The sequence below is a fragment of the Eschrichtius robustus genome, chromosome 5 (assembly GCF_028021215.1).
Source record: "Eschrichtius robustus isolate mEscRob2 chromosome 5, mEscRob2.pri, whole genome shotgun sequence".
Classification (NCBI taxonomy): domain Eukaryota; kingdom Metazoa; phylum Chordata; class Mammalia; order Artiodactyla; family Eschrichtiidae; genus Eschrichtius; species Eschrichtius robustus.
Genome location: NC_090828.1, coordinates 87588421 through 87602375, shown reverse-complemented (window position 1 = coordinate 87602375; position 13955 = coordinate 87588421). Strand labels below are relative to the sequence as shown.

The 13955-nt window shown below is 35.9% G+C and overlaps 1 protein-coding gene across 1 annotated transcript in view; it reads left to right on the top strand.

Moving 5' to 3' along the window:
• The window catches only part of KYNU (kynureninase), a 101429-nt gene extending 95782 nt beyond the window's left edge, over positions 1-5647 (top strand). Inside the window, 3 exon segments of the mRNA XM_068543995.1 lie at positions 2823-3053; positions 4658-4774; positions 4776-5647. Of these exon segments, the coding sequence (XP_068400096.1) occupies positions 2823-3053; positions 4658-4774; positions 4776-4805 (378 nt within the window). The 3' untranslated portion in view covers positions 4806-5647.
• The last annotated feature ends 8308 nt before the right edge of the window (positions 5648-13955 follow it).

Sequence of the window (13955 nt, the reverse complement as noted above, 5' to 3'; positions counted from 1 at the left end):
GATTTCAGATTTGCAATACAGAGAATTTTTTAAAAAGATTAATTATGGCTTGGTTCACAATTAATGTGTATTTGATTGATTGATGGATACCATGAAAAATAGCACCTTATAATCAGTTTCAAACTGTTTCTTCATACTGCTGCCTATTTAACCTTTTGTACAATAATTTAAAAAATATTGTGGATCAAGAGAAAGAGCAATAAGGTAGGAAGCAGGAGGCAAATACTCTATCCCTCACTGGGACACTAAGTGTGACCTTCAACAAGTGACAACTACTCTTGAATTCATTTGCCTCAATTTGTTAATGAAGATGTTTGGACCAGATTACTTTGGAGTTCACCTCAATCTTCTAATTACTAACTTGAAATTAAACAATACTTATATTGTATTTTGAAGGGTCATATTTCTATGTAGCGATAGGTAGACAATTTTAGACTTTTTCAGTACATAAATATATAATTAAATAAATAGCTTAAATATACAAAATTAGAGCATTCAGTTAAAATACGGGGCAAGTCAGAAGAAATGTACCCTGTCTTTCCTCAGAGTTATTAGGGAGCCAATTTTAAGAATTTAAGAATTGAAAACATCATGCTATACTTATTTTTCCTATTTAAATATATCTAACTTTTCTAGCTTTGCATTTATCTTAGTTAGCAAGAAAACTCACCCAAGTAGTGGAAACTCTGCCAAGAATTCTGTTATAAGCTGAATATTTTCAAACTACACATTTCATTTTTCCTAATTAAAAAAAAAAAAAATTATTCCACTGTACTGGAAGCATGAAAATAATGAGAAGCAAAAAAAAAAAAAAAAAAAAGGACATTTATTCTACTTCACTGTTAACTCCTATTATCCCCTCTTGATATTTTTATCTGAGGCCTCAGTAGAGACTTTTACACTCTGAGAAGAATTTAAGACCGCCTCAGAATGCAGCTTCTCTTGTTGTGGTTGTAATGTGGAAACTAGTTTTACATTTAAAAGTTATTTTATTATTAACAAAGAGTCATGATATGTTAAAATTGAGATATTTGTCGTGAAAAAAAATTGGTTCCTTGTTATCAAATCTGCAAGAGCAAAAAACTTCATTAAAAAAAAACCCCTATAAACTTAATATTCCCCAAAGTCTTACTAACCTATGAATACAAATGAAATACCATTAAAAGTACTACTTTACACATTGTCCCCATCTGCATCTTACGGGGCCCAAAGCAGATCCAGAAAGCTTACTAGAATTATTTAAATAATTAAAATGTCCTCAAAATTATTATTAATCTCCAAAGAGAAACTTGTAAAGATTCCTGTCACATTTTTTTAAAAATTCCAAACCTGACAGCCAAACCACTGGTGGGCTACACCTTACCTGTCCCTGCTCCTGCCCTCTGTAAGAATGCTGATTCTTGGATCAGGCTCTCTTGATCCAAAACTTGGAGGTGTTCCCTTGAGTCTCCATTGTGCCAAATCTATGGACATTTTGTTTTACAAAGGAAATGAAGAGATGCCTCTTACCAAACTCCATGTAACTGGGGTTACCTAAGCCCTAAAGCAGCATTTTTTTGCACTGAATATGTCAGATGCCTTTTGACATGGACCTCAAAGACCTCAGCTTCTACTTGCAGCTGAACTCTTCCCAGGCTGCAGACACAGTCCATGAGGTCTGGTTGGGAAGAGAGGCAGATAGCTTTCTATCCTCTGATTTTCCTCTCTTCCTTCAATACATTACCTTACATACAACTCCCATCCTCTCCTTCAGCCACATCCATAGCCTCCATGCAACAGGTCAAGAAAATCTATGCCTGAATGGCTGAGTTCTAGTAGAATGCCTGCCCACACATGCCATGTGTATATACAGAAAAACTATTTTCATAGACTTCATAAAGTATAGATATCACCAAATGACCCTATGTTTGTTCAGTGGCATAACATGATACAGAAAAGGGACATTAAGTGGCTTGGAGTGCATCATTCTCTGTTTGCAGTTATTTCAGTTCTTATATGTAGAATATATTTTTAAACTCTACTTGACCTTAAGAGATAAGCTAGAAAAGCATGTCTGTTCTGACCCTTAATGTTCCAATACCAGTTATTTTGTGCCCTTTTGTCACTCATCTTAATATAAGACACCTCAGGCGGCAACTGGCAGTATTTTCACACCAGTGTTAGAGTTTAGCAGGGGAGAAAATGATGAAAGAAGAAAAAGAGAAAGACCAAATGCTTCAGTAATAATACATGCATTATCTAACATTATTTGCTTTTCTGACAAAACTTAGCATCACTATTTAACTACTTGTTTTCTTACTGTTAAACTGAAGGAGACTTAGGAATTGGTAAAACGATTATAAATAATATTGGTAACATTGCCTTCCACATAAGCGTTTAGCTCTTACTGCACTTTTTTGTGGATTAAACAAACTTTATATGGAAATAGAAAAAAATCTTGATTATGATTGTATAAAATGTTTGGAGGAAATTTTTTGACATTTATAACAGTTAAATGCATTTATTAAGGTATGTTTTACTTATACTAATTACATGAAGCTAATTTAAAATAACTCTGAAGGAACATTATGTTCGCTTTTTTCTGCTTTTGCAAGTATTGTTTAAATGACATTTGTACAGCTTTTCTGTCATGGACACTTTGTGTTTAATTTTTAATGGCAAAGCACTTACAAGAGGACATGTTTTCACAAAAAGATTAAAACAGGATGTTTTATTGGAAAGGTCAAAAGTAGGCATTTCCTTTTATGCGTGATTTACAGTTAAATTTTGCTTCTTTATAAATCAACAAGAAACTGTGAACCTGATTGTTTCTCATTCTGCAGATCTTCAGGCAAGCAACTATGAAAGCACTGAGGAGAAAATCTGTTTTGCTAACTGGTTATCTGGAATACATGATCAAGCATCACTTCAGCCAGGATAAAGCAGAAACCAAGAAAACAGTTGTGAACATAATTACTCCATCCCGTATAGAGGATCGCGGCTGCCAGCTAACCCTAACATTTTCTATTCCAATTAAATATATTTTCCAAGAACTAGAAAAAAGAGGAGTGGTTGTAAGTATATCTCTTGCTTTGCTACCAGGTTTTTCTCTATGGGTTACATGTTGAGGATAAAATTTGGATTTTTTAGTTTATTCATTTTTCCATGTTATTTCACATCAGTCAGTGAGGATAAGTTAAGTGCCAACTAAGTATTCAGCACTATGCTAACTGAAGGGCATGGAGATCTGTCATTTCTGATAAAAGGGAAGAAACCACAAATTTTGGTTGCAGGGAAGAGTTTTATGTAATTTATCCATTATTTTCATTATAGTTTGGGCAGAAAAAAATTTAGTGAAAACCCTAATATATTATATATTTATTGAATAAGTGGAATTAAAGAACATACAATATAGTAGAGGGAGAAAAAGGAAATCAGTCTTATTTAGTTGTTTGATTGAACTAAATTATTTTCAACTTTTTCACTTCAGTCAAGAAAGGTATGTAGACACATCTAAGAGTATTAATGTTGTATGGAATTTTTTTTTTTTTATTTATTTTTGGCTGTGTTGGGTCTTTGTTTCTGTGCGAGGGCTTTCTCCAGTTGCGGCAAGCGGGGGCCACTCTTCATCGCGATGCGCGGGCCTCTCACTATCGCGGCCTCTCTGTTGCGGAGCACAGGCTCCAGATGCGCAGGCTCAGTAGCTGTGGCTCACGGGCCTAGTTGCTCCGCGGCATGTGGGATCTTCCCAGACCAGGGCTCGAACCCGTGTCCCCTGCATTGGCAGGCAGATTCTCAACCACTGCGCCACCAGGGAAGCCCTGGAATTTTTTTTTAACTGTTGGGCCTAAGTAGCCCTCTTAGTCTCTTGAAAAGAACTAATAAGTATTTAATGAGTAATTTCAGGAAAAATGGTGATAACATATCTATTTCCAGTGATAATGTAATTTAGAAACTGCTGCAATCAGTCTTCCAAACCTTTAGGAGAGGTATCCCCAGATTCTGAAGACACAAATCAGAATATCAGCATTCCAAATCACACTCTACCATTTACAAGCCATGGGCTCCTGGGAAAGTTAGTAAACAACTATTGACTTCAGATCCTTCATCTGTATTTTCTCTGCAAAAATCCTTACCTCAAAAGTTCTTATGGAATAAAATATGCCAGCACACATAAACCATTTATTATATTGTCTAGCCTATAGGGTGTGTTCCTTAAAGATAGTCATAGTGATCTTCAGACTAGGCTGAATTATCTGAGCCCAATTCATGAGATTAGGGATTACTGAATTTAATGGAAATATAACTAAAACTCTCCAGATCTCAGTGAGGTTCTCAATCATTGAAATGTGTGCAAGGGTTCCAGTCTCTCCAGGTCTCTCCACAGATAAACTGTATACTCGATCCACTGGTTGCTTAAAAAGGATCATTGCTGACTGGACTTCAGGAAAGTACTTAGGATATTCATGTACCAACCCACTAATATTTTAATTATTATTAAGAGGGGAGTTTCAAGTAACATAGAAACACTATGTTTTACTTAAAGTGAAAAAAATTGCTTATATTAAGTTTTAGGGAAATCAGTATGAATGTTTTATGTAAGTTTCTCTTGAATGTGGATTTCCATTATATGAATGATGCTAACATTATTGTGGTTTTACTTTTGTTTCCCCTACAGTGTGACAAACGGGATCCAAATGGGATTCGAGTGGCTCCAGTTCCTCTCTACAATTCTTTCCATGATGTTTATAAATTTATCAATCTGCTCATTTCTGCACTTGACTCTGCAGAAACAAAAAGTAGCCGAGTTTTCCATAGCAACTTAAGCAAATAATATGGAAAGCCTGTGGTTATTTTATTACTATTATTCAAGTTTTAATTATTTCAAAACTGATTACACATAACTGGCAGTCAATTGTATACTTTACAGAAAAACAAGACAATTTTTTTAAGGGTCTGTGGCCTTGAGATATCTGCAAGGCTGTCCAATTTCTTGGTGTTTGGTGGATCAAAGTCTTTACTGGTGCAAGTATTATGTACACAGTCTTGATTAGCTGTTATATTTCATTGTTAATGAAATGTTTTTTGTTGGTTTAATTTATAATTTGACTGACAACTTCACAATGTATGTGGAAATTTTTGTGTCAATTTTAGAAATATTACTTTAATTTTAATTTACCAAAGAGTTTCTTATAGGCACTGTAGTTGAACAGTCTGATGTATGTACGCTTTTTACAATGTTCCATCTAACTCCAATCTGAGGAACAGAAAATGCATTTTCTAGGGCAGTGGATTTCAAATATTTTGGTCACAATCCACACTAAGGTATACATTTAACATCAGAGTTTAATTTGTGTACAAGCCTTATTTTACTGATTCTAATACACAATTTTTTAAATCGTATGTTAACATCTGGTAAAGAAGAAATGTCTTTCAATTTTCATTCAGCAGCTTACAATTGCCATTGGCCATTCTTTCATGTTACCATCCCTGACATTACCATGATTTTCATAGTGAGTAGATATCATCCTAGATCTGGTTTTAAAAATGGTATATACAGCAAAAACAAAAGTTGCATAAATTATTTGCTTGCGCTTTCATATTTATTATTTTATCTCATTACAACTAATGTTGGTTGAAGCTCATTAAATTGATTTCTTTACTCACTCTTAGGTCCTAATCCATTTTTCAAGGATGTCCCTTTATTTAATGTTATCATAATCTCTTGGTTTTGTTTAATGGGAATTTCTCCTGATAAAAGACTTTAGATGCTACTATGTCTCTAAAATAGTGAAATAAATCACTCTAAGATACTTGTGATTGAGGATTAAAGTTAGGAAATAAGTGCTTCATCACTCAACCTCTATCCCAAATCTATGCACCTTTGTTAATCACTACGAAAACACTACAGTTACATTCAGCCCTGTGAGATTCCCTTAGTTCTCAGCTGTTGATGCCATAACCACTATTCATGAATTGGCAAAATATTCTACATTTGTATACATAAGCAGCAAGAAAGAGTGACTATGATGATATTAGCTTAGCCAACCACTTTGAGTGGTAGAGTTAAATAAGAAGTTGCAGAGATCTGACACCAACACCAGCAACTACTGATATTTACTGAGTACTTTCCATGTACCATGTATTGTGCTATTCTATTTACACGTTATCTCACTTAATTGACTGGTTGCATAATTGCTTTAGAAAACCTTCCCACCTCCACTTTTGGCAAAACTCATCTTTCATAGATGGAAAAATTCTCAAAACCTTAAAATCTGACCATACATGACTTCATCTAGAAGAAACTGTTTTTGAACCTCACAGTGGTAAATAAAAAAGACATAATTTCAGCTCTCAGGGAACAGGTAGCTTAGTGGGGAAACAGATAGTAAACCTATAAACATCCAAGTAAATATATAATTACAAACTGTAACTTCTTCTATGAAACATAAACAGTGATACTATGAGAGAAAAATCTTACGGGTATTAACTAGATGGTTGAGTAAAGGAAGGTATATGAAGGTGCTTATCAGTTAAAGTTCTAAAATATTTCATGTTAATCACACTAAAATTACATCAAAATATGTATATAAACAACTCAAAGCATAATCAGTACTCTGTCCTCATCACCCAGGTGAAGAAAGAGCATTAGAAACTCACTTTCTCACAGACTCTGGGAGGGCTCATGCCAAGGACTACTTCCCAGAACTTCTGCTGCCAGTGTCCTTGTCCCCATGGTGAGCCACAGCCACCCCCCGCCTCGGCACGAGACCCTCCAACACTAGCAGATTCACAGAAAGAGAGACAAGATGAAAAGGCAGAGGGCTATGTACCAGATGAAGGAACAAGATAAAACCCCAGAAAAACAACTAAATGAAGTAGAGATAGGCAAACTTCCAGAAAAAGAATTCAGAATAATGATAGTGAAGATGATCCAGGACCTCAGAAAAAGAATGGAGGCAAAGATCTAGAAAATGCAAGAAATGTTTAACAAAGACCTAGAAGAATTAAACAAACAGAGATGAACAATACAATAACTGAAATGAAAACTACACTAGAAGGAATCAATAGCAGAATAACTGAGGCAGAAGAACGGATAAGTGACCTGGAAGACAGAATGGTGGAATTCACTGCTGCGGAACAGACTAAAGAAAAAAGAATGAAAAGAAATGAAGACAGCCTAAGAGACCTCTGGGACAACATTAAACGCAACAACATTCGCATCATAGGGGTCCCAGAAGGAGAAGAGAGAGAGAAAGGACCCGGGAAAATATTTGAAGAGATTATAGTCGAAAACTTCCCTAACATGGGAAAGGAAATAGCCACCCAAGTCCAGGAAGCGCAGAGAGTCCCATACAGGATAAACCCAAAGAGAAACACGCTGAGACACATAGTAATCAAACTGGCAAAAATTAAAGACAAAGAAAAATTATTGAAAGCAGCAAGGGAAAAACGACAAATAACATACAAGGGAACTCCCATAAGGTTAACAGCTGATTTCTCAGCAGAAACTCTACAAGCCAGAAGGGAGTGGCATGATATACTTAAAGTCATGAAAGGGAAGAACCTACAACCAAGATTACTCTACCCGGCAAGGATCTCATTCAGATTCAATAGAGAAATCAAAAGCTTTACAGACAAGCAAAAGCTAAGAGAATTCAGCACCACCAAACCAGCTCTACAACAAATGCTAAAGGAATTTCTCTAAGTGGGAAACACACGAGAAGAAAAGGACCTACAAAAACAAACCCAAAACAATTAAGAAAATGGTCATAGGAACATACATATCGATAATTACCTTAAACGTGAATGGATTAACTGCTCCAACCAAAAGACACAGGCTTGCTGAATGGATACAAAAACAAGACTCATCTATATGCTGTCTACAACAGACCCACTTCAGACCTAGGGACACATACAGACTGAAAGTGAGGGGATGGAAAAAGATACTCCATGCAAATGGAAATCAAAAGAAAGCTGGAGTAGCAATACTCATATCAGATAAAATAAACTTTAAAATAAAGAATGTTACAAGAGACAAGGAAGGACACTACATAATGATCAAGGGAACAATCCAAGAAGAAGATATAACAATTATAATATATATGCACCCAACATAGGAGCACCTCAATACATAAGGCAACTGCTAACAGCTGTAAAAAAGGAAATTGACAGTAACACAATAATAGTGGGGGACTTTAACACCTCACTTACACCAATGGACAGATCATCCAAAATGAAAATGAATAAGGAAACAGAAGCTTTAAATGACACAATAGACCAGATAGATTTAATTGACATTTATAGGACATTCCATCCAAAAACAGCAGATTACACCTTCTTCTCAAGTGCGCACAGAACATTCTCCAGGATGGATCATATCGTGGGCCACAAATCAAGCCTCAGTAAATTTAAGAACATTGAAATCATATCAAGCATCTTTTCTGACCATAACGCTGTGAGATTAGAAATGAATTACAGGGAAAAAACCATAAAAACACAAACACATGGAGGCCAAACAACACATTACTAAATAACCAAGAGCTCACTGAAGAAATCAAAGAGGAAATCAAAAAATACCTAGAGACAAATGACAATGAAAACACGATGATCCAAAACCTATGGGATGCAGCAAAAGCAGTTCTAAGAGGGAAGTTTATAGCTATACAAGCCTACCTCAAGAAACAAGAAAAATCTCAAGTAAACAATCTAACCTTATACCTAATGGAACTAGAGAAAGAAGAACAAACAAAACCCAAAGTTAGCAGAAGGAAAGAAATCATAAAGATCAGAGCAGAAATAAATGAAATAGAAACAAAGAAAACAATAGCAAAGATCAATAAAACTAAAAGCTGGTTCTTTGAGAAGATAAACGAAATTGATAAGCCATTAGCCAGACTCATCAAGAAAAAGAGGGAGAGGACTCAAATCAATAAAATTAGAAATGAAAAAGAAGAAGTTACAACACATACCGCAGAAATACAAAGCATCCTAAGAGACTACTACAAGCATCTCTATGCCAATAAAATGGACAACCTGGAAGAAATGGACAAATTCTTAGAAAGGTATAACCTTCCAAGACTGAACCAGGAAGAAATAGAAAATGTGAACAGACCAATCACAAGTAATGAAATTGAAACTGTGATGAAAAATCTTCCAACAAACAAAAGCCCAGGACCAGATGGCTTCACAGGTGAATTCTATCAAACATTTAGAGAAGAGCTAACACCCATCCTTCTCAAACTCTTCCAAAAAACTGCAGAGGAAGGAACACTCCCCAACTCATTCTAGGAGGCCACCATCACCCTGATACCAAAACCAGACAAAGATACTACAAAAAAAGAAAAGTACAGACCAATATCACTGATGAATATTGATGCAAAAATCCTCAACAAAATACTACCAAACAGAATCCAACAACACATTAAAAGGATAATACACCATGATCAAGTGGGATTTATCCCAGGGATGCAAGGATTCTTCAATATACGTAAATCAGTCAATGTGATAAACCATATTAACAAATTGAAGAATAAAATCCGTATGATCATCTCAATAGATGCATAAAAAGCTGTTGACAAAATTCAACACCCATTTATGATAAAAACCTCCAGAAAGTGGGTATAGAGGGAACCTACCTCAACATAATAAAGGCCAAATACGACACATCCACAGCAAACATCATTCTCAATGGTGAAAAACTGAAAGCATTTCCTCCAAGATCAGGAACAAGACAAGGATGCAAGGATGTCCACTCTCACCACTGTTATTCAACATAGCTTTGGAAGTCCTAGCCACGGCAATCAGAGAAGAAAAAGAAATAAAAGGAATACAAATTGGAAAAGAAGAAGTAAAACTGTTACTGTTTGCAAATGACATGATACTATATAGAGAGAATCCTAAAGATGCCACCAGAGAACTACTAGAGCTAATCAATGAATTTGGTAAAGTTGCAGGATACAAAATTAATGCACAGAAATGTCTTGCATTCCTACACACTAATGATGAAATATCTGAAAGAGAAATTAAGGAAACACTCCCATTTACCATTGCAACAAAAAGAAGCAAATACCTAGGAATAAATCTACCTAGGGAGACAAAAGACCTGTATGCAGAAACCTATAAGACACTGATGAGAGAAATTAAAGATGATACCAACAGATGGAGAGATATACCATGTTCTTGGTTTGGAAGAATCAATATTGTGAAAATGACTATACTACCCAAAGCAATCTACAGATTCAATGCAATCCTTATCAAATTACAAATGGCAATTTTTATAGAGCTAGAACAAAAAATCTTAAAATTTGTATGGAGACACAAAAGACCCTGAATAGCCAAAGCAGTCTTGAGGGAAAAAAACGGAGCTGGAGGAATCAGACTCCCTGACTTCAGACTATACTACAAAGCTACAGTAGTCAAGACAATATGGTACTGGCACAAAAACAGAAACATAGATCAATGCAGCAAGATAGAAAGCCCAGAGGTAAACCCACGCACCTGTGGTCAACTAAACTATGACAAAGGAGGCAAGGATATACAATGGAGAAAAGACAGTCTCTTCAATAAGTGGTGCTGGGAAAACTGGACAGCTACATGTAAAAGAATGAAATTAGAACACTCCCTAACACCATACACAAAAATAGACTCAAAATGGATTAGAGACCTAAATGTAAGACCGGACACTATAAAACTCTTAGAGGAAAACACAGGAAGAACACTCTTTGACATAAATCACAGCCAAGATCTTTTTTGATCCACCTCCTAGAGTAATGGAAATAAAAACAAAAATAAACAAATGGGGCCTAATGAAACTTCAAAGCTTTTGCACAGCAAAGGAAACCATAAACAAGACGAAAAGACAACCCTCAGAATGGGAGAAAATATTTGCAAATGAATCAACAGACAAAGGATTAATCTCCAAAATATATAAACACCTCATGCAGCTCAATATTAAAAAAAAAACAACCCAGTCCAAAAATGGGCAGAAGACCTAAATAGACATTTCTCCAAAGAAGACATACAGATGGCCAAGAAACACATGAAAAGCTGCTCAACATCACTAATTATTAGAGAAATGCAAATCAAAACTACAATGAGGTATCACCTCACACCAGTTAGAATGGCATCATCAGAAAATGTACAAACAAATGCTGGAGAGGGTGTGGAGAAAAGGAAAACTTCTTGCAGTGTTGGTGGGAATGTAAATTGATACAGCCACTATGGAGAGCAGTATGGAGGTTCCTTATAAAACTAAAAATAGAATTACTATATGATCCAGCAATCCCACCACTGGGCATTTACCCAGAGAAAACCATAATTCAAAAATACACATGCACCCCAATGTTCATTGCAGCACTATTTACAGTAGCCAGGTCATGGAAGCAACCTAAATGCCCATTGACAGATGAATGGATAAAGAAGATGTGGTACATATATACAATGGAATATTACTCAGCCATAAAAAGGAACGAAACTGGGTCATTTGTTGAGACGTGGATGGATCTAGAGACTGTCATACAGAGTGAAGTTAAGTCAGAAAGAGAAAAACAAATATTGTATATTAACACATACATGTGGAACCTAGAAAAATGGTACTGATGAAGCGGTTTGCAGGGCATAAATTGAGACACAGATGTTGAGAACAAACGTATGGACACCAAGGGGGGAAAGCGGTGGGGGGCGGTGGGGGTGGTGGTGTGATGAATTGGGCGATTGGCATTGACATGTATACACTGATGTGTATAAAATTGATGACTAATAGGGATCTGCTGTATAAAAAATAAGTAAAATAAAAATCAAAAAAAAAAAACTCGCTTTCTCCCACTTGCACCCCTCTCCTTCCCCAAACCCAGAGATAGTCATCGAACTAAATTTGGTGTTAATCATTCCGTTACTTTCTTTAAAATTTTATAACTATGCATGTACCCATAAAAATATATTAGCTAAATTTGCCTGTGTGTGAACTTTATATAAATGTAATCATACTGTATATATTCTTCTACTTCTTTTGCTCAGCAACCTGTTTTTTGAGATTCATTTATATGTTACCATAGCTTTCCATTCATTTTCATTGCTGCTCAGTATTATATTTGATAATTAGAATTATTAATTCATTCTACCACTGATGAAGATGTGAGTTGTTCCAAATATTTGTAATATTGCAACAATGCTGCTATTAACATTCTTAGTGCACACGTTCAAAAGTTTGTCCAGGACATATAATTGTGAAAGTGCTGGGTCATAGGCCACACACATGTTCAACTTCACTATGTACTGTCAAACTTTTCTAAAGTGGTTGTACCAGTTTCCATGCCAAACCAGTAGGACATGAGGGTTCCCTTGCTCCTTATCCTTGCCAGTATAGTATACATGTAAAAATAGCCAAGGTGATTATTAAAATAACAGAGAAAAAATGTTTAAATGTTGCTTTTCACATGCTTTCCTTGCATATATTGTAATTATTTATTTATTTATTTATTTATTTTTGGCTGTGTTGGGTCTTCGTTTCTGTGCGAGGGCCTTCTCTAGTTGCGGCAAGCGGGGGCCACTCTTCATCGCGGTGCGTGGGCCTCTCACTATCGCGGCCTCTCTTGTTGTGGAGCACACGCTCCAGTTGCGCAGGCTCAGTAGTTGTGGCTCACGGGCCTAGTTGCTCCGCGGCATGTGGGATCTTCCCAGACCAGGGCTCGAACCCGTGTCCCCTGCATTGGCAGGCAGATTCTCAACCACTGCGCCAGCAGGGAAGCCCTATATTGTAATTCTTAACTTTAAAGTGCTTGTTTATCTTGACCCTGTGGAATTCTTTGAGAACCGGGTTAAAATGTGTTATTTGAAAGGTATTCACATTTGCTTCTGCCAGTTGCCAAGGGTCACTTCTGACTTGTTTTCAGGTTTTTCAAATCACATGAACAGCATGCAACTGGATATATTAATCCATGTGAGGACCAATTAATAGTTACAAATCTTCACGAGTTATTAATTTTTCTTGCTGATCCTTTACATAGTCTTTGGTTGTCAACATTATGCCAGGCTCTCCTATCAGTTACTTACCTTGGCCAATCCTAGGCTTGTCTCATGTCCTATTTAGTTGTCAACACTGAAGCTCAGTGACTCCGGGATTTGGCAGAAACTCTGAGGATGAAAGCCATGCCTTGATCCTAAGCTTACTTTGATCTTTGCTTACTTCCCAGGTTCCTGCTTTTATTTCCTTTTGGGGTTCTGAGAATTTCTCACTTTTGTGCCATCTCATTTAAAAAGGCTTTTTTGTTGTTGTTGTTCTTTTTTTTTTTTCTTTCTGGTATCTAATCCCCTACAACATGCTGAACTGTCAAGAAGTGGTTTATGACTGAAAACAAAAAATATATATATACTAACTGTTTTCTTAAGTAGAATGTGTGAAAAATGAATTGCACTTTCTCAATAACTCATGCGCATCTATATAAATATCAATTATTTTATAGCGATGCCCTTAGGTGCTATTGTAATACACAGGTCTGTTTGTGTAACATGAAATTATTAAACAAAACTTACTGGAGAAAAGGCTGGATGTGAAGTCAATAACTTATTTTCAAATTAAAGAAATAAACTTTTTCTACAGCTATTTTCTGCGTAATAACTTTCTATTTACTCTTGAGTTCAAAACTATACGGGTTTATATTCAAATTTTGTTATGTCTTTGTTTCACAAATTGAAGTTGCTAGAGCATTGATTTTTAAGTAAATGGATTTTGGCATAATCTTAAGAAAGAAACCTGCAAACACCCTGAAAGCACACCATAAAGCACAACATGGTAATCACTGGATTAGGGCACCCTATTACTGCGATGATGGATTTGATGCTTGTGTGGGCCATTAGCATCTGCACTATGTGTTTGAGAAAGGTACAGGATATGTACCCGGCCCTCTAGTAGTAGTATTTTTAATCTCAGCAAGATGTATTCTCAAAGAACAAAATGATAAAGAGGATCATTATAA